General features: G+C 42.3%; 1 protein-coding gene across 1 annotated transcript in view; it reads left to right on the plus strand.

Annotated features, from left to right (window-relative positions):
• Nucleotides 1-26,498, plus strand: part of ttc6 (tetratricopeptide repeat domain 6) — a 228,555-nt gene that overhangs the window by 158,692 nt on the left and 43,365 nt on the right. The window contains exons 21-25 of the mRNA XM_043698490.2: nt 132-272; nt 358-507; nt 5,260-5,400; nt 15,664-15,777; nt 18,587-18,706. Of these exons, the coding sequence (XP_043554425.2) occupies nt 132-272; nt 358-507; nt 5,260-5,400; nt 15,664-15,777; nt 18,587-18,706 (666 nt within the window). The remainder of the gene's footprint in view (nt 1-131; nt 273-357; nt 508-5,259; nt 5,401-15,663; nt 15,778-18,586; nt 18,707-26,498) is intronic.

The following is a 26,498-nucleotide window of genomic DNA, read 5'->3' on the forward strand; positions in this document are numbered from 1 at the left end:
CCTTTTCTTGTCTCTCAACACCTTTCTACCAAACCCCATTTCCTTCAGTCACCGAAAATACTAAGGTATAAACATTAAAGTCTGTAACCCTAAAGCCTTTATCATATCTCAACATTCTTTTTACAATGTAGGATGCACTGAGCAGCTTTCAGAAAGCTTTGGATCTCGAACATGAAGCTTCTGAAATAGGAATTACAAATACAGTTAATAAGAGTGTAGAAATATATTACCACATGGGTCTTTGCTACATTGAACTAAATCAACTCCGAGAGGTGAGAATATTATTCCTTATTGTGATGTTTATTCATGTTACTTAGTCTCTGTTACTTGAAGTAATTTTTGATTGATGTTTTTCAGGCAATTGATTCCTTTAATAGTGCAGTGAAATTGCTCCCAAATTTTGCTAAAGCTTATTATCAGCGAGGATTATGCGGTTTGAAGCTTCATGACTTTAATTGTATCTATGACTTTCACAGAGCACTTGCACTCAACCCCAAACTCTTTGAGGTATTGTGGTTACCTATTTATGCATTGGTTTGAGATAATTGTTTCCAGATTGATATAAAATAATTAATTAGTTAACAAATATTCATCACCTTTTACATGTCATGTTTACAGATATATCTATAATTTGTAAATATTAGTTTTTGTTAAATGTTGAGAACACTTGACCATAAAATTTATCATGTTAATGGTGTTTTTAGTTTGTATAAAGAAGTGCAAATAAAAAAAATTAGAAACCTTTATCATCTAATTGATTCAAATGTAGGCCAAAGCCTAAGATTTCTGATAAAAATAGCTCATTTACAGATCAGTACCAACTATAAATAAAAGTCATTCCACTATAGTCCAGGCCCAAAGCATTCTGTCATGGTCAATGTGGCCTCTGACCTGCAACCTCCCTGCTGTATATAAATATTTGTTTTGATTTTGATTATATGATGCTGACATTTTCCTTCTGTTTCTACCCCTCACCCACCCCTTGACCCAAGAAAACAATTCACTCTGCAAGTGACATTATGACGTAGGTGTATTGTACTGGAGCAGAAGAACAGAGTTGAAGTCATATTTTTAAGCACTACTGTTAAACTGACAAGTGGTTAAATCACACAGCTTTTTGGAGAAAGACTCTGTTAAATATTGCATAAATAAAATGCAGGGACTAGTTCATTTTAGAAAACCTGGTCGGCATACATGACCCTTAAATGGGTTGATACCTGGGACTTCGATGTTGTGGCTATTACGGAGACATGGCTAGAACAGGGACAGGATTGGCTGTTGCAGGTTCCAGGATTTAAATGTTTTAGTAGGGTCAGAGGTGGGGGTAAAAGAGGGGGAGGTGTGGCATTGCTTGTCAAAGATAGTATTACAGTGGTGGAAAGGACGATGGATGAGGACTTGCCATCTGAGGTAGTTTGGGCTGAGGTTAGGAATATGAAAGGTGAGGTCACCCTGTTAGGAGTCTTTTACAGGCCTCCTAATAGTCCTAGAATCATTGAAGAAAGGATAGGGAAGCTGATTCAGGAGATGAGTGACAGTAATAGGGTGGGTTGTTATGGGGGACTTTAACTTTCCTGATATTGATTGGGAAAGCTATAGCTCAAGTTCGTTAGATGGGTCAGTGTTTGTTCAATGTGTGCAGGAGAGTTTCCTGACACAATATGTAGACAGGCCAACAAGAGGTGAGGCCATACTGGATTTGGTTCTGGGTAACGAACCCGGCCAGGTGTTAGAATTAGAGGTAGGTGAGCACTTTGGGGATAGTGACCATAATTCGGTGATTTTTACTCTCGTGATGGAGAGGGATAAATGTGTACTACAGGGCAAGAGTTATAGCTGGGGGCAGGGAAATTATGATGCGGTGAGGCATGACTCAGGATGTGTGGCTTGGAAAAGTAGACTCCAAGGCAAGAGTGTAAATGATATGTGGAGCATGTTCAAGGAGCAACTATTGAGTGTCCTTGATAATTATGTACCTGTCAGGCAGGGAGGAAAGGGTCGTGCGAGGGAGCCGTGGTTTAATAAGGAATTGGAATCCCTTGTTAAATGGAAGAGGGCGGTCTATCTCAAGATGAGACGTGAAGGTTCAATTGGGGCGATTGAGAGTTATAGGGTAGCCAGGAAGGACCTGAAGAGAGAGCTAAGAGCAGCAAGGAGGGGACATGAAAGGTCCTTAGTCGGTAGGATTAGGGAAAACCCTAAGGCTTTCTATAGGTATGTTAGGAATAAAAGAATGACTAGGGTAGGAATAGGTCCAGTCAAGGATAGTAGTGGGAAGTTGCGTGTGGAGGCGGAAGAGATTGGGGAGACACTGAATGAATACTTTTCTTCAGTATTTACTCAGGAACAGGGCATTGTCGTCGATGCGAATACTGAGTCACAAATAAGTAGAATGGATGGCTTTGAGATATGTAGAGAAGAGGTGTTGGAAATCCTGGAAAAGGTGAAAATAGATAAGTCCCCTGGGCCTGATGGCATTTATCCTAGGATTCTCTGGGAAGCAAGGGAGAAGATTGCAGAGCCATTGGCCTTGATTTTTATGTCCTCTTTGTCTACAGGAGTAGTGCCAGAAGACTGGAGGATAGCAAATGTGGTTCCCTTGTTCAAAAAGGGGAGTAGGGATAACCCTAGTAACTATAGGCCGGTGAGTCTCACTTCTGTTGTGGGCAAAGTCTTAGAGAGAATTGTAAGGGATAGGATTTATGCACATCTGGATAGGAATAATGTGATCAAGGATAGTCAGCATGGTTTTGTGAAGGGCAGGTTGTGCCTCACAAACCTTATTGAATTCTTTGAAAAGGTGACGAAGGAGGTTGATGAGGGGAAAGCGGTAGATGTGGTATATATGGATTTTAGTAAGGCGTTTGATAAGGTTCCCCATGGTAGGCTACTGCAGAAAATACGGAGATATGGCATTGAGGGTGAGTTGGAGGTTTGGATTAGGAATTGGCTGGATGGAAGAAGACAGAGGGTAGTAGTTGATGGCAAAGGTTCTTCATGGAGTGCCGTCACTAGCGGTGTTCCGCAAGGATCTGTTTTGGGACCATTGCTGTTTGTCATTTTTATAAATGACCTGGAAGAGGGGTTAAAAGGTTGGGTGAGCAAGTTTGCGGATGATACGAAAGTCGGAGGAGTTGTTGACAGTGAGGAAGGATGTGGCAGGTTACAGCAGGATATAGAGAAGCTGCAGAGCTGGGCAGAAAGGTGGCAAATGGAATTCAATGTAGCTAAGTGTGAGGTGATTCACTTTGGGAAGAATAACAAAAAGATGGGGTACTGGGCTAATGGTCGGATACTTGGTAGTGTGGATGAGCAGAGGGATCTTGGTGTCCATGTGCACAGATCTCTGAAAGTTGCCACCCAGGTAAATAGTGCGGTGAGGAAGGCATATGGCGTACTGGCTTTTATTGGTAGAGGAATTGAGTTCCGGAGTCCTGAGGTCATGATGCAGTTGTATAAGACTCTGGTGCGGCCGCATCTGGAATATTGTGTGCAGTTTTGGTCGCCATACTATAGTAAGGATGTGGAGGCACTGGAACGGGTGCAGAGGAGGTTTACCAGGATGTTGCCTGGTATGGAAGGAAGATCGTATGAGGAAAGACTGAGACACTTGGGGCTGTTTTCATTAGAGAAAAGAAGGTTTAGGGGTGACTTGATTGAGGTGTACAAGATGATTAGGGGGTTAGATAGGGTTGACAGTGTGAACCTTTTCCCGCGTATGGAGTCGGGTATTACAAGGGGGCATAGCTTTAAATTAAGGGGGGGTAGATATAGGACTGAAGTTAGGGGTAGGTTCTTCACTCAGCGAGTCGTAAGTTCATGGAATGCCCTGCCAGTAGCAGTGGTGGACTCTCCCTCTTTATGGGCATTTAAGCGGGCATTGGATAGGTATATGGAGGATAGTGGGTTAGTATAGGTTAGGTGGGCTTGGATCGGCGCAACATCGAGGGCCAAAGGGCCTGTACTGCGCTGTATTCTTCTATGTTCTATGTTCTATGTTCTAAAGCCAAAAGGTCTGTTTGCGTGCTGTATGAATCTATGACTCGAAGTATTTGTCAGAATTGCCACTTCAGGTGATCCTGAAACCTATGACCTTTTAAGATCAGGTCTTGATCTCAGATTTTCCTCTCAGCCCTTGCCTTACATCTGACCCACCAGACTTTATAACGTTCTTCACAAATGTGAATGCACAGCCTAGGTATACGTTGACTCCAACAATGGCCCAAATTTTGAGCATTTACCTCTCTGACACTGGGTTCATGATGATGGGGCCTGAGATGTAATATTCACAGCTCCACAAACATCACTATCTGTGAGGGATGTGGAGGATAACTTGCCCAGCCTTGATCATTTTACATTTTTTGCAGACTAAGGATTTTTTTTAAGTTCTGTACAGATGACCTACTGAATGTGCTGTGGTACCTCCTGTTCTAGTCATATAAACAAACCTTTTAGATAACATTTTTAAGGTTTAATTTCCAAGCCTAGTTTAAACAGAACTGGTGAGCTGGCCAGTGCAAACAAAAAAAACGTTATTGAGAAAGCCTTCTTGGATGTTGGCGTCGGAGGAGATAAATATATCATTGGATTCTATTCTGGAGTACATCTATTATGAAGTAAAAAAATTGGTGTCAAGTTTCCTGGTGAACGATCTGCCTTCAGGAGGATTTAATGACAGCTACCTTTAAAGCAAATATAATACGGAAATGAGCAGAAGGTTACACAGATAAGACTAGATGAAATAGGGTAGGACGACACTTCTAAGCAGCATAAACACCAATCATACTTGTGCTGAATAATCTCTTCCTATCCTGGAAGTTCGGTCTCGCCCTATGTCAATATTTTATTTATCAGGGTCTTTGTCCTTCTACTGCAGAGCAGCAAACAAATGGTCACAAATCCCAAAGATCTTATTATGTAGAAAACATTTACAAATCTGAAATGTGTTTTCTCTTGAATTGATCATTGACCTTCCCTTAGGTTTTCCATAAAATTCTGATTTGGAGAAGATGTTGGGATAACTGGGTTTATTTAATGGTGTACAGTTCCAGTCAGTCATATTTAGCCTCGGAAATATAGAATTCCAAGGCAGTGCAGTGAACAGAGACAGGCCTCTACTTGCATTTCTTCTTCAACAAGCCTGTACAAAGGTTTTAAAATACAGCATAAAATGTTTATCCTATTATTTAATAGGATTCCAAAGAAATGAAGAATTCCAAAGAAATTGTGTCTTTACCAGAGTCTTCTTTGTTTCTGCAGGTCTATCTAAGTCGAGCTGTTTATTATGCAATACAGAGACGCTTTCTTAAGGCCATTCTAAGCTGTAATGAAGCATTGAAAATTGAGCCCAGGAGTGTAAGAGCTTTTCTATGCAGAGGGGCACTGAAATTTTACAGCAAGGTAATGTGAAATCATTTCATTGTGCTCAGTTTCTCCAGTCAGTAATGCGTTATCTCTGGTGTAAAAATGCAATGGCATTGCTTGTTACACAAAAGGTGGGACTGCTACGTAATTAAGTTGGGCCAACTAGGAAACAAACAGTCTGAGGGTGGCCAAAGGGCTGTCAAGGGCTGAGACAGGCTGCTGAAAATGCCTACCTCTGTTGTCTGGGACGTATCCCCAAAGCTTCCTCATACTCTCCATAGCAACCCATGCCACTTCACCCAATGTGCAATCAGTGAAGAATCAATAAATTATATAGTGGCAATAGTGGAAAAGGTTTTAAAATATAGCTATTCATAACTTGCTTTAAAAATTGTTGTTATTTGAATCTCATATAAATGTCAATCAACCAGAAGTTTAAAGTATCAATAGTTGAATCTACTTGACACCTTCTTTCCTTATAGAAATAAGCATTGAGCCATTGTCTAAAGCAATGCAATATAAAAACTATGAATCAAGTCATGTTTTTCCTTGTGTACAGCTGTTTCAACAAACTAATAGAAGTTTGTACTCTCAGCTAAACATGCATAATAAAGCCAGAAGTTTTGGCAGAAATCCCAGAATCAAAGTCCTGACCAAGGTCTGTGGAATCTCTCGGACCTCACAAAAATCCAATTCACTAACTCTGCCTCTCTTTCTACTTGTTGAATATTTCTAGAATTTTGTGTTTTTGTTTGAGAATTATATACTTAATTTAGATAATTTCTCACACCTTTAAATACCAGAGATTGTACCTGGAGACATCAATTTCTCCTCTTCAGCAATTCCCTTATCCCAGAGACCAGTCTGGTGGCACTTTTTTGCATTCCTTCAAGAATAAATCTGTTCCTTCTTTGATAAAACCAAACCTGCACACAGTACTCCAAATCTGGCCTCACCAGTGTCCTGCTGAATTTAGTTGACTTCTTTATTCTTATGCTTTAATTGCTTTGTAACTAAAGTTAACATAGCATTTGCTTTCCTAATTGCTTGATTCATCTACCCAGGTCCCTCCAAGTGTGAACATTTTCCATTTTCTCACACTTATCAGAGAAATGTCCTTAAAAGATACTTGCTCTTCATTATTGGGTTCTTCGTCCTTCCAATCCTGAAGCTTAATCCTCCTCTAGGAATCTTACCAACCTCTGTTTTTGATAAAATTCTATTTTAACCATCTCATATTAGCCATTCTCAGGAGCAGCATGTGATGTATCCCAGAGGAATAAAATCAATAAATCACGTGAATGACGCATATTAATCTGACTCATTGGTATAGTTCAAAATGGAACTCCAGTATAACCTGTATGTTCATTTTCAAATTTTACTTGTTTTTTTTAACTATGTGTTTGAGATCCTTGAACTGTTTCTAGCACGGGTGTCCAGGATTTTTGTGGCATAATTCTGCTGCTGCCAATCCTTGCCATGTCCTATTGGCATACTTCATCTGTTCACGTCCTCCTCATGCTCATACATGACTTTATCCAAATATATTTGCATATATTACATCAAACAAATGCTCAGGTATAGAGAAGATTAAGCAACAACTCATCAATAATCGTGTTTATTATTTATACCAGATAAAAATTAACAAAAGGCAGGAAACACATTTAGTGGGTTTTCTTGAATACAGATTGTTTTTGCTACAACGTGCGTTTCATCAGCAAAGTTGGCTATAACGTGATTGATGAATTGTGGATGCTGTTTGGATGACACAAACGTTCTCCTGAACAGATATAGTAATTTTCTATTAGCGGTTTTCTACAGTACAATTTCTATAGTGGTTTTCCATCGCCTGATTTTCTATAGCGTGAGGTTGCAGAGGAAGACAATTGTCACGTTATAGTAGAACAACCTGTATGAGTTAAAAATTTCAAACTTTTGGATCTATTTTCTCACTATTTGAAGTTAAAAATCTGTGATAAGTTTTCATTGATGTTAAACTAAAACCACACATGGCAGCTGGTTTTGTCATTAGATTTATACAAACAAAATATCTTTGAGATAAAATTTGTATTGCACTTTGCAATGTCTGAAGTTAATGTATGTCTGTGTACATAACAACAGTGTTACATTTCAAATGTAATCAGTTTGTTGTGAAGCATTTTATGATAGTTAATTGGCACTATACTGCTCTACAACTTGTTTTCCTTTGAAGATTACAAAGTCAATCTCCAAACAATCTTGAAAAATGCTGAATAACCGGAATGAATGTACTGGCTCACGGAGCTGTAGGGTGTGTTCAGGCAATGGCTCAATGATGACTTTTCAGAGCTGTTGCAACTGGTCATCATCTGATATAACTTACTAAATCCATGCTGCATGGTTATGACCAAAAATGTTTGAGATCAATGTTACAACTAGTGGATTTGTCGCCTTATGGGTTATGATAATATGTAGATCGATGCATACTGGTAGAGCAGTGATGGGAGGTCCATCTGCTTGAACAATGTGAAAGATCCCAAGGATCCATATTGGCACTTAAGATGTCACTTAAGATAACTTATTTTGTATGGGATTGCACCAGTTTTGTGCAGTTTCCTCACATAAGGTGCTTACAGGATGACCGTTCCATTGGCATTAATATCAACCCTGGCATGTAGTGCATGTTGTCCATTCCTTTAGGGTATATTGCTTGGATAGATGTAAAAGCTCCAGCGTTTTTGACAGCAGCCCTGTAGTGTGCTAAGTTCACCGTGTGTACTCTCCGACTGGGGTCTGTAAGCTATCATTGAAGAGTCCAGAGTATGGAGCTGGAACAGCACAGCCAGTCTTGCAGCATCCAAGAAACAGGAGTTTCGATGTTTTGGGCATTCCTGATGAAGGGCTGTAGCCCGAAATATCAACTCTCCTGCTCTTCAGATACTGCCTGACCGGCAGTGCTTTTCCAGCACCACATTCTGATCTCCAACATCTGCAGTCCTCACTTTCTCCAAGTTTTCATTGCAGTTAACTCTTGAACTTCAGTGGCACACTTGTAAATCCTTTACGGAATTTTGGAAGCTCTTTGGCATTGTCCCATTGGACATGCTGCAGTGGAGCATTGCATTGTACGTTGGGTTTCTCCAGGTGTTTTGGTTTCTGACACATTTTAGTCCAATTGTCTTGTCGGACATAACTTGCGTATGTCAAGAAATGCTGGACACAGACTTGATGGATGACGCAAGTCACATCTCATCAAAATTTTGTTGCATTGATCCTGTTGTTAACAGCTGCAATAATTGTTCCAGAGTCATGCACCTTCAAATGTTGCTGCCCTGCTACAATTGCTTCTAACCTGTATCCTTCTTCAAAAAACACATCAATGATATATTCCTTGGGTTTGTCCAGAAGTATCTTTTGGAAGGATTTGATTGGTGTAGAGGCAGTTCCTTAAGCCCTTTCTTCAGTTTGCTTCTTTGAAATCACATTCTATACTGTATTCAACGGCTATCTTCAAATTATTGAAATGGCTCAACAAGCCACTAAGTTGTATCGAACTGCTACAAAGTATAAATAAAGGAAACTCTCTTCCTAATAGCATTGGGGGTGTTCCTACACTCTAGTACTACCACTGTTCAAGATAGTAGCTCACTACACCTTCTCCAGGGCAATTAGTTTCTGGCAGTAAATTCTGATCTAGCCAAGGATGTTAATACACCCCCGAATGAATGAAATAAAGATAGACTGAGGGAAAGTCAGGTACCTTGATAGTGGAATGTCACACATTGACATGCCATTTAACTCTTTTGAAAGTACATAATACAACACATGGCTTATTAGTTATAATTATTATTATAATATGCTATATAATAAGCATGCAGTATTTTAACTTCTTGCGAATAGGTCGATTGTAAAAATGTTACAATGCTTTGGTGCTAATGGATTGTTGTTTTTACAGTTTCACTCTTTGATATGTATTGTTCATTTCAGAACTTTAAACAAGTACACTGAAATAGCTCCACAGAGGTCAGTATCCCATCACCAAGTCATCCTTTATTGACATGTAGAGAGTCCTTGACACTAATCCAACTTCCTCAGAGCCAGCTCTCAGAGTGAACAAAACTTCTGACACTCCTGTTTATATCTGTCAGCCAGGGCTCCCTGATTGAGCCAGATTAACAGCCCCTGTAAGGGAACTCATGTTTGATTCTCCATCCCTTCCCCGCTCTGAGTCCAAAGCTATTGGCTGTTCCTTTTCTGATTGTAGCTCCTCCTGAGGTGTTTTAGCAGAGGGTTAGGTTCCTCCAAGTATGCCTCTGATACAGGCAACATATAGCTCGCCTCTTCTACCTGGAGCATCTCGGAAGAAATTCATTTCCCTCTTCAGGTGGCAAAGGCATTGAGGTGGTGATAGCCACCATGTCCATCTCAGATTCTGAAGAATCCTCAATGCTTGACAGAGGGAGGGAGAATTCGCAGGTTCTGGAACAGTTGGAAAGGCAGTCGTTGAGAAGAGCACATTTTGCTCCCCCACCATTTGCGAGTTTGCAGGTTTAATATGGTCCATGTGCTTGTTCAGTACCATCGCACCATCTGAACTGTATATATCACTGGACCTGACTTCATATCAATCATGTCTCTTACCTACGCAGGGCCATTTCCATGGTTCCTACACTGAACTTCATCCCCTGAAGTAAACCACCTCTGTTGCTTAGCAGAATCTTGTGTCTGATATTGGTGTTCCTGATGCCATTTCACCTTACCCCCCAATCCAGAAAGATCAGATTTAAGTTGGTACAGAGTCTTCTCCCCATTAGCAACTCTGCTTGAGCTTTCCCTTGGTTGCACAAGTGGTGGTCCCATAATCAAATAGGAACTGTGACAATTTGGTATCTAGTGAAGCTGTAGGCTGTTTCTTTAAGCCTACCTTCAAAGTTTGGACTGGTTTCTGCCAGACCATTGGATGATGGATAGTATGGAGCAGTCCTTATATGATGAATACCATTCAACCTCAGGAAATACTCAATACGATGGCCAGTTATCTGTGACCAACACTTTGGGACTCCGTGTACTGCAAAAGATGGGCACATTCTTTTTTAATTCTTGTCCCTATGTTTGACAAATGATCTCTATGCATGTCCAACCACTTTGAGTGGACATTCACAATGACTAATAACATTGAGCCCATGAAATGACTTGCACATTCGATGCTTAAGTGAGTCCAGGGTTTACCCAGTCATTCCCATGAATGTGGGGGAGCTGCTGGCAGTGTGTTTTGTCCTGTTGGCACTCTGGGCACTGCCACACCAATGCAACTACATTTGCATCCAATCCTCGCCACCAGACATTTCTTCTCACCAATGGCTTCAATTTGGAAACCCATGGGTGGCCCTGGTGGAGTTCAGTCTGTATCTGATGGTGACATTTGCTCGGGACAATCACTCTTGCTCTCCATAATAATATGCCATCCTCTACTGTGATCTGATCTCTCTGGGTCCAGAAAGGTTTCAATTCTCGTTGTGACAGCCCTTTGGTTTCTCCCATCACCGAAAGCATTTCAGTTTTGCCAGGACTGGCTTTTTCTGTATCCAAGTCTAATATTGCCAGCTGTGACTGGAAGAGGGATGAGAAAGTTTAAAATCATTATGGACTTTTCCAGTGGTGTATCTGTCAGCAGGACGGGGATTAAGGTATCAGCACTCGCTTCCTGGCCTCCTGGATGGTGTCCCAACTTGTAATTGTACACACTTCGTATTAGAGGCCACTGCTAAATGTGGTGAAACTGCCTTGTCCTCTTTAAGTAGACCTAGCAGGGGTCTGTTGTCTGTTATTACTCCAAATTTACATCAGTATTGGTATTGGTGGAACTTTCTGACTCGAAATATGGTTGCCAAACCTTCCTTCTCTATCTGGGCGTATTTACACTTTGCATTAGCCAAAGTCCTGGATGCATAAATCATTGGGCATTCCTCTCCATTGGACTACCTATGAGCTAATACTACCCTGATGCTGTACGGGGAGACATGGCATGTCAATACCAGATTTTGCATGGGATCACAGTGTGCCATCGCTTTAGAGAATAATACTTGTTTCTTCACCTTCCTTAAAGCTATGGTTTGGCTACACCACCATTTTCAAGGGTGACACTTCTTTTAAGAGATGATTCAAAGATGCCAAGATGGAGGCCAGGTTATGTATGAACTTTCTGTAATAATTCACCAACTCAATAAAAGACCTAAACTCTAGTACAGACATGGGAACTGGGACACCTTGATCGCACTCACTTTCTCTTCCAATGGTGTAACCTGGTCTTGTTAATTCTGTAGCCCAAGTAGGTCACTTGGGGTGCATGGAACACATATTTTTCCCTTCTAAAGCATACATTCACCTGGTAGAAACATCTAAGGACTATGTTCAAATTGCCTTAGTGCTCCTTTGATAGTCCCTAGACCTTCGTGAGAAATATTGGGGTATTTAATTAGGATTTCACTCAGGCAGCCATTTTCTCATCAAAAACTGTTTAGCCAATCAAGGTGAATCTTCTTCAACCAATTTTGCTCCATCTAACTTGGGCCGAGCCTTTTCCCACAATCAGAGGTGGCTAAACCAGCTGCTTCGCATAAGAAACTGAAATCACAGATGTACCCTTAATCTGTAAAGGTTCCCCGGTATAGGATCTCAGTCTAGCTGAGGTCTTGTACAAACTTAATTGCTGGAGTCCAGAGCAAATTTTGGTAAAGACTGGTTCTGTCATCCCTGAAACAACCAGCCTGTATTGACCTCCATTAGAACCAGGTGACCATTTAACCAGATGTTTAGTTTGATTGGTTCTGATTTGGATGTTGCCAAACAATATAACTTTTCCAAACCAGATGCATCTCTATGAGTTCTCTTACTCAATTTAGGTCTGGTGGGACTCTTTTGCTGTCTTGAGTTTGCATACCCACAGCAACTACAATGGCTTGCAGCCTGAATCCTGAAGAAAATTTTAACTGTTTGGTTGAGGCTTTGCTTTGCTTTGTGGTTTTGCTAATGGCTGTCCTAGAGTCCCTCTGTTCAGGATATGTCTTGAGTAAGGCTATGTAATTGCCTTTATTCAAGTTGTATTCTCCAAGTTCAGACAGACTGGCAAGAATATCCACTTCGATCAGAAGACCCTGCAACTTGTCACATTTTCCAATGATAAAGCCAGTTTTAATGCTAATTTGAAATCCAGTTGGGCTTCAACAACAGGTGCTTTTTTTATGGTTTCATCATTATTTGCGCATCTCAAACAGTCTCTTAGTATCTCATTAAGGGTTAAACCAAAGTCACATGGTTCTACCAGTTGTCATAATCTAGTCAAAGATGCTGATATGGAACCCCGGTTCCAAATAGCCTGGTAAAACCAATCGCATCTGAAAATTAGAGGCAGTTTGGAGTCATAATATTTCTTAACTATGTCTATCAACTCTTGAAAAGTTTTAGTAAGCTGGTGCCTTTGGGAAAATTAGGCTCCGAATAACCGAAAAAGCTGTGGGTTCACAAGCTGTCAGGCGAATTACTCATTGCTTTTCATCTGCCCGATTGTCTTTCCATATCCTGGGCCGAGTCTTCAATGGCAGGATCGAATAAGTCAAGCTTCCTAAGTAACAGCATGTTGCCAGATGCTTACCCTAACTCAAAAATGAATGTAGTGAGCAAATTTCTTTAGGAGTATGCTTTATGATTAGATTACCTACAGTGTGGAAACAGGCCCTTTGGCCCAACAAGTCCACACCGACCCTCTGAAGAGTAACACATCCGGACCCATTTCTCTCCACGCAAACACAGGGAGAATGTGCAAACTCCACACAGACAGTCACCCGAGGCCAGGGTTGAACCTGGGACCCTGATGTTGTGAGGCAGCAGTGCTAACCACTGAGCCACCGTGCTGCCCCAATACACCTTTTCTCTTGTAATCACTGAAATAACTCCACGGAGGCTGGTATCCCATCATGCAGTGACTCTTAATTTACACATGGAGAGACTTTGACACTGATCCAGTTCTCTCAGAGTGAGTAGGATGTCTAACACTCCTGTGTATAATTTTTTTCCCAAACTTCTGACACTTTTTTTTATTTCTATAAAACCCCCACACTGCCGCCTAACTGCGGTCGTGCTTATTTCTCCCCCACACCCATGTTGTGTGTGAGACACAGTAAAAGACACAAGGTGTAAACACTTCTGTTTATTTGTTATTTTTTCTTTTTTTTTCTTTTTGTTTGTTTCTTTCTTTACCCCCTCACTACCGCCTAACTGTGGTAGTGCTTATTTTTCCCCAGCACCCATATTATGTGTGTGTGCAGGTGTGAGACACAGTGAAAGACACAAGATGTATGAATCATTATTCAGTTTCCACCACCAGGAAGAAAAGAAACACCCAAGTGGCCAGTGACAGGCAGTGCCCTTCACATCAAAGGGCAATACTGCATGATCAAACAGTAAAGGGAACACTCCTGTTTATATTTTTTTATGAAAATATAAACTGATCCAGCTCCCTCATAGCCAGCTCTCAGGGTGAACAGGATGTCTGATACTCCTGTTCTTTTTTTATCTTTCCCCACACTACCGCCTAACTGCGGTAGTGCTTATTTTCTCCAGCACCCATGTTGTGTGTGTGCAGGTGTGAGACGCAGTGAAAGACACAAGGTGCACGAATCTTTATTCAATTTCCACCAGCAGGAAGAAAAGAAACACCCAAGTGGCCAATGTCAAGCAGTGCCCTTCACCTCAAAGGGCAGTGTTGCATGATCAAACAGTGAAGGGAACACTCCTGTTTATTTTTTTTTGTTTTTCCCCCACACTACGCCTAACTGCGGTAGTGCTTATTATTTTTTCCCCCAGCACCATGGTGTGTGTGTGTATGTGCAGGTGTGAGACACAGTGAGAGACACAAAGTGCACGAATCTTTATTCAATTTCCACCACCAGGAAGATAGGAAAACACCCAAGTGGCCAGTGACAAGCAGTGCCCTTCACATCAAAGGGCAATGTTGCATGATCAAACAGTGAAGGGAACACTCCTGTTTATTTTATTTATTTTTTCTTTTTTTATTATAATTTAACCCCCACACTACTACCTAAGTGCGATAGTGCTTATTTTTTTCCCCAACACCCATGGTGTGTGTGTGCAGGTGTGAGACACAGTGAAAGACACAAAGTGCACGAATCTTTATTCAAATTCCACCACCAGGAAGATAGGAAAACACCTGGGTGGCCAGTGACAAACACTGCCCTTCACATCAAAGGGCAATGCTGTGTGATCAAAAACAGTGAAAGGGAGGGGAGGGACTAAATCAAAATAGAGTTGGAGGGAGAAATGATGCACTCCACTCCCTGCGGCGCCCACCTCTCCCTGAACAACTCCAGGGATTCCTGTTTATTTTAGTTTTTTTTTATTATTATTTTTTTTTAATTTAACCCCCACACTACCACCTAAGTACGGTAGTGCTTATTGTTTCCCAGCCTGCATGGTGTGTGTGTGCAGGTGTGAGACACAAAGTGCACGAATCTTTATTCAAATTCCACCACCAGGAAGACAGGAAAACACACAAGTGGCCAGTGATAAACACTGCCCTTCACATCAAAGGGCAATGTTGCATGATCAAACAGTGAAGGGAACACTCCTGTTTATTTATTTATTTTTTTCAGAGGGGCAGGCAGATCTTCTGTTTATTTTTATTTTTTTTTCCACACTACTGCCTAACTGCGGTAGAGACACCATTTTTTTTTATTATTATTTTTTTTTATTTTAACCCCCACACTACCACCTAAGTGCGGTAGTGCTTATTTTATCCCCAGCACCCATGGTGTGTGTGTGCAGGTGTGAGACACAGTGGAAGACACAAAGTGCACGAATCTTTATTCAAATTCCACCACCAGGAAGACAGGAAAACACCCAAGTGGCCAGTGATAAACACTGCCCTTCACATCAAAGGGCAATGTTGCATGATCAAACAGTGAAGGGAACACTCCTGTTTATATCTGTCAGCCAGGGCTCCCTGATTGGACCAAGTTAACAGTTCCAATCAGGGAACTCAGATTCTATGGCATCCATCTGGTTGACCTAGTTCCAATCATGACCTACACAAATATTTATCGCCACATTTGAGTGATCAAATTACTTTTATATTATTGCCAGAAGTTAAGTTTGTTGTATATGTTGGAGCTGTTGAATGTTATTGCACTAAGCAGTTTTGATACATGTGTGATACTTCATGTTGTTTCTCTGTACTTTCTAGAAATCATAAGTAAGTTATCTTGTATTTTACTGAAACGTTATTGAGAATCTTTTCCTTTGCAGGCATATCATTTAGCGATTGCAGATCTAACTGAAGCAATAAATATGAATGAGACCTGCACCTTGGGTTATTTTAACAGAGCTGTCTGCTACCAGAAGATGAATGATCTTCAAAAGGTATAATGGAACAAACAGATTGTAAATTCTGAGGCTGAGTTGAATGTGATTTAAAAAAGGTCATTGTTATAAAGAGCAAGATGATCTACATTTTTCAGATGGCAATACAGTGGGATTTCAGTCTGCCTTTATTTGTCAACATTTTGTAAGTGTTCTATAAACCTCTGTCCCTCTGGAAATATGGTGATAAAGTCGTACTCTTGATTGGGGAAAGCTGATTGGGAAAGCAAAGTTAATTTTGACAAGTTGTGACATTAATTAAATGTAAATGCATGCAGATTGGCCTCCCCCCTGATTGACAACATACACAAACCAACAGCCACTCTCAGACAACTCACCAAAACTAAGGACCCGATACCCAGCATGAGTAAAACTAACGTAGTGTACAAAATCCCATGCAAGGACTGCACAAAACACTATATAGGACAAACAGGAAGACAGCTAACGATCCGCATCCACGAACATCAACTAGCCACGAAACGACACGACCAGCTATCCCTAGTAGCCACACACGCAGACGACAAGCAACATGAATTTGACTGGGACAACACTACCATTATAGGGCAAGCGAAACAAAGAACAGCCAGGGAATTCCTAGAAGATTGGCACTCATCCACAAACTCCATCAACAAACACCTAGACCTGGACCCAATATACTGGCCACTACAACGGACAGCTGAAACTGACGACCGGAAGCGGCAAGGACAGGCCACTATAAATGCCGGAGGAAACACCACAGAAGCGCTTCACAGGAGGCTCCCAAGCACTGAGGATGTCACCTAGACAGGGGACGAAACGTTTGCAACAAAAACTTCCAGCTCGGCGAACAGAACCACAGCATACTCAATCTACTATCTGAAAGGGGAGAAACAGAAGTTTATCTCAACATCAAAAATCTGCTTTTAGCCTCTTGCCAGGTTAAGTTAACCCATCTACAATTTTCCTCACTATGCGGTGACTGGACGACTCTACCCATCATCTTTCAAAGTGTTTGCAGTACCTATCCAGTGCACTGATCTGGTTCTGAGCTTATACTGGCCGTTCCCATAGGACTTTCCCATGTATCTTGTGGGGAACATTTAGCTGCATTGTTTTGAGTAGTGACTCTGGATCTGGCCAGCAGAACACTACCTTCCAGTCAGCTGTCTTCGCTGTTAGAACAACACTGTCACTTTGTTTGCTCTATCTATTCAGGTCATCCCTAGCTTACTGAAAGAACATCTATGATTCTTCATTTTTGTTGGTCTCATCTCTGACTTAAGTCCATTTTAGTGGTGCTTTGGATGAAGATCTTAGACCTTTTGTCTTATGTTCTCCTGTGATGACAAACTGTGTTCTCTCTCTCCATGACTTTGTATAGATAGGTGGTCATGGTCTTTCACATCTACACCAGAGATCTGAATATTACCAATTTGTTTTGCTGCTCCTTTATATCCTGTGTGTTCCTCAATAGGCAGACAGAGGAATTTATACTGATCAAATGACTGAATCTGGAAGAGTGCGCCATTGCCCTAGTTCCACTACACCACGGGATTCAACATAAAATATTTATTCTGATTACCCAGATAACCAATGAAATACTTTATCCATTTCAATTTTAAGTAAAAGGGTCAATTGTATTTCTTAGTAAATGCAATCATCAGGTTTATTATCAAAACAGAACGTAATCATTAAGATGCAACACTGGTTAACAGCACATCAGTTAATGAATTATAAATGCTTATCCCTCTAAATATCTACCAGACATGATTCTCTGCAGCAATTGGCTTTCTGAAAAAAAAAACAAAGTGACAAATGGGTTATTCTTGAAGGCAAAAGAAGGTAGTATAAGATATTCTAATGTCTGTGGCTTTGATGTTCTAATTTGTGATCAATTCATTGATTAGGTATGGTTGTCTCTGAAGTCTTGAAAACATAACTTGCTCAGAAACTACAATTGTAAGCTGTTTCTTCAGTCACTTTTTTCAAAAGATCAAATTAGAGAGATCAGATTGGCAGCTTATTCTAAGCTTGACAGCTTGTTTTTAACAGGTATCCCTTCAATTCAGCTGGTTCTTTGCAGGCTTCCCTTTAATCAGAGAATAATAAGAACTTTCTCCAAGCCAGCCGTTATTCCAGTGATATGTTTTGCAGAAAACCTTATTAAAAATCCTCAGTGTCAACAGAAAATTTTCAAAGATGCCACTCCAGATAACTTCAGAAAACTGTCAAAGAGAACTGCAGGACAGTAGATGTCAAATTATCTGAAAAATAGTTGATGATCAAGAAGGAAAGGGAGGGAGAAATCAAGAACAACCTCTATCACCGGAGAAAATGTATGCCAAAGGATTGAAGGCCGTCATGTCCTCTGCATCTAATTCTCAGGGTGTTTGACAGGGTAGACACTCACAAGGCATTGTCATGCTTTTAATCACAGTTACCCATTACGTCAGCTTCCATATTTCTTGCTACATTGTGGTTACTGTTTGGACGCCTGGAGATCACTCCCATAAGTGACATTTTCCCCCTACTGTTTCTCATCTCCATCCGACCTGATTCTTCATCCTGATATCCTGAGCCAAGATCAGCTCTAAGGTTTGCATCAATACCATCTTTGATAAAGAGTGCTATCCTTCCACTTCCACGTAGCTTCCTATTCTTCTTCAGTATCATATTGATGCCTTATATCCTGCAAACATATGGTGGTCACAAGCTGGGAAAAAAAACAGATGGATTTAAGAGTTTTTTTAAAAAGCCATATGCAACTAGGTCTATCATGTTTTCAAATCAAATTTATTGTTCAGTTTATATATTCTGTAACTTTTTTCAGGCATTGAAAGACTATGGAATAGTTCTGCTCCTTGGCAGCGACAAAAAGTTAACTTTGAAGGTGCTCGTTAATCGTGGTCTGTTATATTTGAAGATGGACGACCACCAGAATGCACTAAAGGTCAGCAGAACAAACATGACAAAGGACTTCCAGCAAGAAAAGAATGATAAACTTTTGGTGCACTTTTGGAGATTGGCAGAACGTAGATTTGTGCAGTTTCCAAATGGTGACTTTGAATTTTAGCCATGTGAAGGCAAAAAAACATAATACATCAGCTCTGGCACTTCGAGCAGATCATACGCAATTTGTAGGGAACCTGATAATTATGATGATTGCTGGTAATGGAAGGTATGAGGGCTATGGTGGTAGGTATAGGGACCAGAGGTTGGTATGGAGGGCATGAGGGGCTATGGATTGGCATAAATGGGGTATAGGAAGCATGGGGGTTGAGGGGTTGAGGGCTAAATGGATAGAGTTTGCGGAATTCCTACTCTCATGGCACTCCTCCACATTTGGCAGCCCCAAAGGCTGACTCTGAACTGTCTCCAAAGCCTGACCTCCATTGACATCAGCCCTCCGGCCCCAACATCAAAAATCTGACTGATTATCTGGGGTCCCTTCTCCCAAGTTGGGTTTGTAGGTCTACACTCCTGACGCAGGAGTGAAAATTAAAAGACCATAAAATATAGGAGCAAAATTAGGCTATTCAGCCCATCAAACCTAATCCAGCATTTGATCATTGCTGATTTGTTTCTCAAGCCCATTCTCCTGCCTTCTCCCCATAACTCTTGATCCCCCCTACCAATCAATCAAGAACCTATCTTTGTCCTAAGTACACTCAATGGCTTCCCCTCCACCTCCCTTAGTGGCAATTAGTTCAGCCTCAGTAGCACATATCTGCTCTTGTATTCTAGCCCTTTTGAAATGAATGCTAAAATTGCATTTGTCTTCCAAACTGCCAAATAAACCTGTATATTAACCTTAAGTGAATCCTAAACTAGGATTCCCAAGTCCCTTTGTGCTTCAGATTTCTGAAGCATGTCGCCATTTTGAAAATAGTTTACACCTCTTTTCTTCCTATCTAGTGTATAACCTAATGTAATTTTCTTTGTTCTCTGATCTTTCCCACATTGTATTCATCCACCCAGTCTGTTAGTCTGTCCAAGTCTTTCTGCTGCCTCCCTGCTTCCTCAACATAACCTATCCCTCCATCTATGCTTGTGTCATTTTCAAACTTAGCAAAAGCACTCAGTTCCTTCATCCAGTTTGTTAATCGATAACATGAATAATTGTGGTTCAAACACTGACCTGCGAAACTCCATTAGTCACCGGCCTCCATCTTGAAAAACACCTTTATCGCCAATTTTTGCCTTCTGCCAGTCCTCTATCCGTGCCAGTACCTTGCCCCTATCACCATGGGGTCTTATCTTATTCAGACACCTCCCGTACAGTACCTTGTTAAAGGCCTTCTGAAGATCCAAATAAATCCACTGGCTGTCCTTTGACTAAATAGTTTGTTACCTCCTCAAAGAATTTGAGTAGAATTTGTCAGGCATATCCTGGATATAGGTTTGCTCGCTGAGCTGGAAGGTTCATTTCCAGACGTTTCATCACCCTACTAGGTAATACCTTCAGTGGCGTCCAGGCAAAGCACTGTTCATGATTCCTGGTTTCTATTTTATGTTTGTGTTCCTTTGGGTTGATTATGTCATTTCCTGTGGTGATGTCATTTCCAGTTATTTTTCTCAGGGGGTGGTAAATGGGGTCTAACTCGATGTGTTTGTTGATAGAGTTCCAGTTGGAATGCCATGCTTCAAGGAATTATCATGCTTGTTTCTGTTTGGCTTGTCCTAGGATGGATGTGTTGTCCCAGTCGAAATGGTGTCCTTCCTTGTCTGTATGTAAGGATAGTAGTGAGAGAGGGTCATGTCGTTTTGTGGCTAGTTGATGTTCTTGTATCCCGGTGGCTAGTTTTCTGCCTGTTTGTCCAATGTATTGTCTGTTACAGTTCTTGCACGGTATTTTGTAAATGACATTCGTTTTGCTCCTTGTCTGTATAGGATCTTTCAAGATCATTAGCTGCTGTTTTAGTGTGTTGGTGGCATACCCTTACTGGCATAAAATCCACTAAAGAGGAGGAAAATAACAACAAACTGCCATTCTTAGATGACAGGTAGAACGAACAGCCAATGGGCAACTTCAAACCAGCGTCTACAGGAAAACAACACATATGGACCAAATATTGAACTACAGAAGCAATCATCCCAATATCCAGAAACAAAGCTGCATCAGAACATTATTTCAATGAGCCAACACACACTGCAGCACAGAGGAACTACGCAAAGCAGAGAAAGAATGGGTACCCAGTGAACACAATCTACCGATTTCTCAGCAACAAACCCAAACAAGCAGACAAAACACGTCCAGAAACCCTAACCACGCTCTCCTACATCAAAGACATCTCGGAAATGACTGCCAGACTACTCAGACCCCTTGGCATCATGGTAGCCCACAAACCCACCAACACTCTAAAACATCAGCTAATGATCTTGAAAGACCATATATAGACAAGGAGCAAAATTAATGTCATTTACAAAATACCGTGCAAGAACTGTAACAACAATACACTGGGCAAACAGGCAGAAAACTAGCCACTAGAATATATGAACATCAACTAGCCACAAAAAGACATGACCTTCTCTCACTAGTATCCTTACATACAGATAAGGAAGGATACCACTTCAACTGAGACAACACATCCATCCTCGGACAAGCCAAACAGAGACACACACGAGAATTCCTAGAAGCATGGCATTCCAACTGGAACTCTATCAACAAACACATCGAGTTAGACCCCATCTACCACCACTGAGAAAAAGAATAGGAAATGACATCACCAACCCAAAGAAACCCAAACATATAAATAGAAAGCAGGAATCATGAAAAGTGCTTTGCCCGGAGGCCCACTGAAGATGTTACCTAGTAGGGTGACAAAATGTCTGGAAGTGAACCTGCCAGCTCAGCAAGCAAACCTACATCCAGAACCTCAACCTGAGCTACAAATCTTCTCAAAACTCACTAAGGCATGTCCTCCCTAGACAAAGCTGTGCTGATTCAGGTCCATTTTATTCTGCACTTCCAAGTACTCCACATTCCCATCCCAATAATAGACTCTAAACTCTTCCCAACCATTGAAGTCAGGCTAACCAGTCTATAGTTTTCTGTCTTCTGCCCTCTTCCCTTCTTGAACAGAGGTATTACAGTAGCCATTTTCCAGTCCTTTGGAACTGTCCCAGATTCCAGTGATTCCTGAAAGGTAACCATCAATGCCTCCACAATCTCCTCAGCTATCTCCTTCAGTACTCCAGAATGTAGTCCATCCAGTATGGGTAATGTATCCACCTACAGACCTTTCAGCTTCCCCAGCACCTTCACCTTAATGTTGGCCAATACACTAAACTCTGACCCTGAACACTTTTGAAGTTCTGGAATGCTACTGCTGTCTTCCACAGTGAAAATGGATGCAAATGATCAATTCAGTTCCTCCGCCATTTGTTCGTTCCCCATTACTACTTTTCCAGCCTCATTTTCCAATCGTTCAATGTTCACCCTTGCCTCTTTCTTACTTTTTAGATATCCCTCCCTGTTTAGAAACCTCTCCCTGTTATTGCTTTTTTAGTTACCCTCTGGTAATTTTTAAAAGCTTCCCAATGCTCTGGCTTCCTACTGATCTTCATCACATTGTCTTTCTTTTCTATTCCTTTATGCTGTCCCTCACATGACTTATCAACCATAGTTGCCTCATGCTTCCCTTAGTATGTATCTTCTTCCTTGGGAGGAATTTCTGATGTGCCATACGAATTGCCACCAGAAATCCCTGTCATTGCTGCCCCGCTGCCTTCCCTGCTAGGGTATCCTTCCAATCAACTCTGGGCAGCTCCTCCCTCATGTCATTGTAGTTATCTTTACTGAATTGTAATAGCGTTGCACCCAATTCCAACCTCTCCCGCTCAAACTGCAGGGTGAACTCTGTCACACTATGGTCACTCTGCCCAAGGGGTTCCTTTACCTTCAGCGACTTTTCAGGCCTTTTAGTGCAGGTGACCTCCAGCAAATTAGTTCAGGAACACAGTCTAGGCTGCATTATACTGATTATCCCGAACACAACAGGCGTGAACACACGTTCACGCCTGAAAGGTGAACATTTAGCAATGATTGGTCGGGATAGAGTGAAGGGACTATATCTGAAAAAGGGGTTACATTTTCTACATAGCTAGATTTCAGAACCTCTTTTAAAATCAATTTGTAGTTGAATGCAACATGCACATTGCAAGCTTCTATCAGTTGTTGTATTCAACGTACTCAGGTCTGCATGCGGCTTAGTCAATGACCCTGAAGTAATTTGCTGGAAGTCACCTGCACCACAAGGCCTGAAATTTCACTCAGGGGTGCAGACCCACAAACCCAAATCAGTGGAAAGGACCCCACATAGTCAGGTTTTTGGTGCTTGGGGTGGAGGGAAGATATTAATGGGTGGAAAAAGTGAGGACTGCAGATGCTAGAGATCAGAGCTGAAAATGTGTTGCTGGAAAAGCGCAGCAGGTCAGGCAGCATCCAAGGAGCAGGAGAATCAACGTTTCGGGCATGAGCCCTTCTTCAGGAATGAGGAAAGTGTGCCAAGCAGGCTAAGATAAAAGGTAGGGAGGAGGGACTTGGGGGAGGGGCATTGGAAATGCGATAGGTGGAAGGAGGTTAAGGTGAGGGTGATAGGCCGGAGTGGGGTGGGGGCGGAGAGGTCAGGAAGAAGATTGCAGGTTAGGAAGGTGGTGCTGAGTTCGAGGTTTGGGACTGAGACAAGGTGGGAGGAGGGGAAATGAGGAAACTGGAGAAATCTGAGTTCATCCCTTGTGGTTGGAGATGAGTTGAAGTGTTGAGCCACGGGGTGGTTGGGTTGGTTGGTCCAGAGATGTTCTCTGAAACATTCCGCAAGTAGGCGGCCTGTCTCCCCAATATAGAGGAGGCCACATCGGGTGCAGCGGATGCAGTAAATGATGTGTGTGGAGGTGCGGGTGAATTTGTGGCGGATATGAAAGGATCCCTTGGGGCCTTGGAGGGAAATAAGGGGGGAGGTGTGGGAGCAAGTTTTGCATTTCTTGCAGTTGCAGGGGAAGGTGCCGGGAGTGGAGGTTGGGTTGATGGGGGGGTGTGGATCTGACGAGGGAGTCACGGTGGGAGTGGTCTTTTTGGAACGCTGATAGGGGAGCGGAGGGAAATATATCCCTGGTGGTGGGGTCCGTTTGGAGGTGGCGGAAATGACGACGGATGATACGGTGTATATGGAGGTTGGTGGGGTGGTAGGTGAGGACCAGTGGGGTTCTGTCCTGGTGGTGATTGGAGGGGCGGGGCTCAAGGGCAGAGGAGCGGGAAGTGGAGGAGATGCGGTGGAGAGCATCGTCGATTACGTCTGGGGGGAAATTGCGGTCTTTGAAGAAGGAGGCCATCTGGGTTGTACGGTATTGGAACTGGTCCTCCTGGGAGCAGATGCGGCGGAGACGAAGAAATTGGGAATATGGAATGGCGTTTTTACAGGGGGCAGGGTGGGAGGAGGTGTAGTCTAGGTAGCTGTGGGAGTCGATTGGTTTATAGTAAATGTCCGTGTTGATTCGATCGCCCGAGATAGCAATGGAAAGGTCTAGGAAGGGGAGGGAGGAGTCTGAGACGGTCCAGGTAAATTTGAGGTCGGGTGGAAGGTTGGTAAAGTGAATGAACTGTTCAACCTCCTCATGGGGGGAGATTGGATGGGGCGGTATTTGTGCAGTGTTTCCAGGAAGCTTTTCTAACTCAGTATGTAGATTGTCCGACCAGAGGGGAGGCCATTTTGGATTTGGTACTCAGTAATGAACCGGGACAAGTGATGGGCTTGTTAGTGGGTGAACATTTTGGTGATGGTGACCACAATTCTGTGACTTTCACCTTGGTTATGGAGAGAGATAAGTGCGTGCAACAGGGTAGGTTTTACAATGGGGGAAGGGTAATTACGATACTGTAAGACAGGATCTGAGGAGCATAAGTTGGGAGCATAGGCTGTCATGGAAGGATGTCGTGGAAATGTGGAACTTTTTCAAGGAACAGATGCGACGTGTCCTTGATCTGTATGTACCTGTCAGGCAGGAAAGAAATGGTCATGTGAGGGAACCTTGGTTGACAAGGGAGGTTGAATGTCTTGTAAAGAGGACGAAGGAGACTTACATAAGGTTGAGGAAACAGGGTTCAGACAGAGCAGTGAAGGGATACAAGATAGCCAGAAGGGACCTGAAGAAAGGGATTTGGAGAGCTAAGAGAGGGCATGAAAAATCTTTGGCGGATAGGACAAGGATAACCCAAAGGCATTTTATGCGTATGTGAGAAACATGAGAATGACGAGAACGAGGGTAGGTCCAATCAAGGACAGTAGTGGGAGACTGTGTATTGAGTCGGAAGAGATAGGAGAGGTCTTGAATGAGTACTTTTCTTCAGTATTTACGAATGAGAGGGACCGTATTGCTTAAGAGGAGAGTGTGAAATGGACTGGTAAGCTAGATGAGATACTTGTTAGGAAGGAAGATGTGTTGGACATTTTGAACAACTTGAGGATAGACAAGTCCCCCGGGCCTGATGGGATATATCCAGGATTATGTGGGAAGCAAGAGAGGAAATTGCAGTACCGTTGGCAATGATCTTTTCATCTTCACTGTCAATGGGGGTGGTACCAGGGGACTGGAGAGTGGCGAATGTTGTGCCCCTGTTCAAAAAAGGGAATAGGGATAACCCTGGGAATTACAGGCCAGTTAGTTTTATTTCGGTGGTAGGTAAAGTAATGGAAAGGCTACTGAGGGATAGGATTTATGAGTATCTGGAAAGACACTGCTTGATTAGGGACAGCCAGCACGGATTTGTGAAGGGTAGGTCTTGCCTTACAAGTCTGATTGAATTCTTTGAGGAGGTGACCAAGCATGTGGATGAGGGTAGAGCAGTGGATGTAGTATACATGGATTTTAGTAAGGCATTGATAAGGTTCCCCATGGTAGCCTTATGCGGAAAGTCAGGAGGCATGGGATAGAGGGAAATTTGGCCAATTGGATAGAAAACTGGCTAACCTGCCGAAGTCAGAGAGTAGTGGTAGATGGTAAATATTCAGCCTGGAGCCCAGTTACAAGTGGAGTTCCGCAGGGATCAGTTCTGGGTCCTCTGCTGTTCTAAATTTTTATTAATGACTTGGATGAGGCAGTTGAAGGGTGGGTCAGTAAATTTGCAGATGATACGAAGATTGGTGGAGTTGTGGATAGTGAGGAGGGCTGTTGTCGGCTGCAAAGGGACTTGGATATGCAGAGCTGGGCTGAGGAGTGGCAGATGGAGTTCAACCCTGCCAAGTGTGAGGTTGTCCATTTTGGAAAGACAAATAAGAATGCGGAATACAGGGTTAACGGTAGGGTTCTTAGTGAGGTGGAGGAACAGAGGGATCTTGGGGTCTATGTTCGTAGATCTTTGAAAGTTGCCATTCAGGTGGATAGAGCTTGTAAGAAGGCCTATGGTGTATTAGCGTTCATTAGCAGAGGGATTGAATTCAAGAGTCGTGAAGTGATGTTGCAACTGGACAGGACTTTGGTTAGGCCACATTTGGAGTACTGTGTGCAGTTCTGGTCGCCTCACTTTAGGAAAGATGTGGAAGCTTTGGAGTGGGTGCAGAGAAGATTTACCAGGATGTTGCCTGGAATGGAGAATAGGTCGTACGAGGATAGGTTGAGAGTGCTAGGCCTTTTCTCGTTGGAACGGCGAAGGATGAGGGGTGACTTGATAGAGGTTTATAAGATGATCAGAGGAATAGATAGAGTAGACAGTCAGAAACTTTTTCCCTGGGTACAACAGAGTGTTA

This window comes from Chiloscyllium plagiosum, unplaced genomic scaffold (genome assembly GCF_037043375.1).
Source record: "Chiloscyllium plagiosum isolate Xiang-an unplaced genomic scaffold, Cpla_swu_hap1 HiC_scaffold_8, whole genome shotgun sequence".
In the NCBI taxonomy this organism is placed as follows: Eukaryota; Metazoa; Chordata; class Chondrichthyes; order Orectolobiformes; family Hemiscylliidae; genus Chiloscyllium; species Chiloscyllium plagiosum.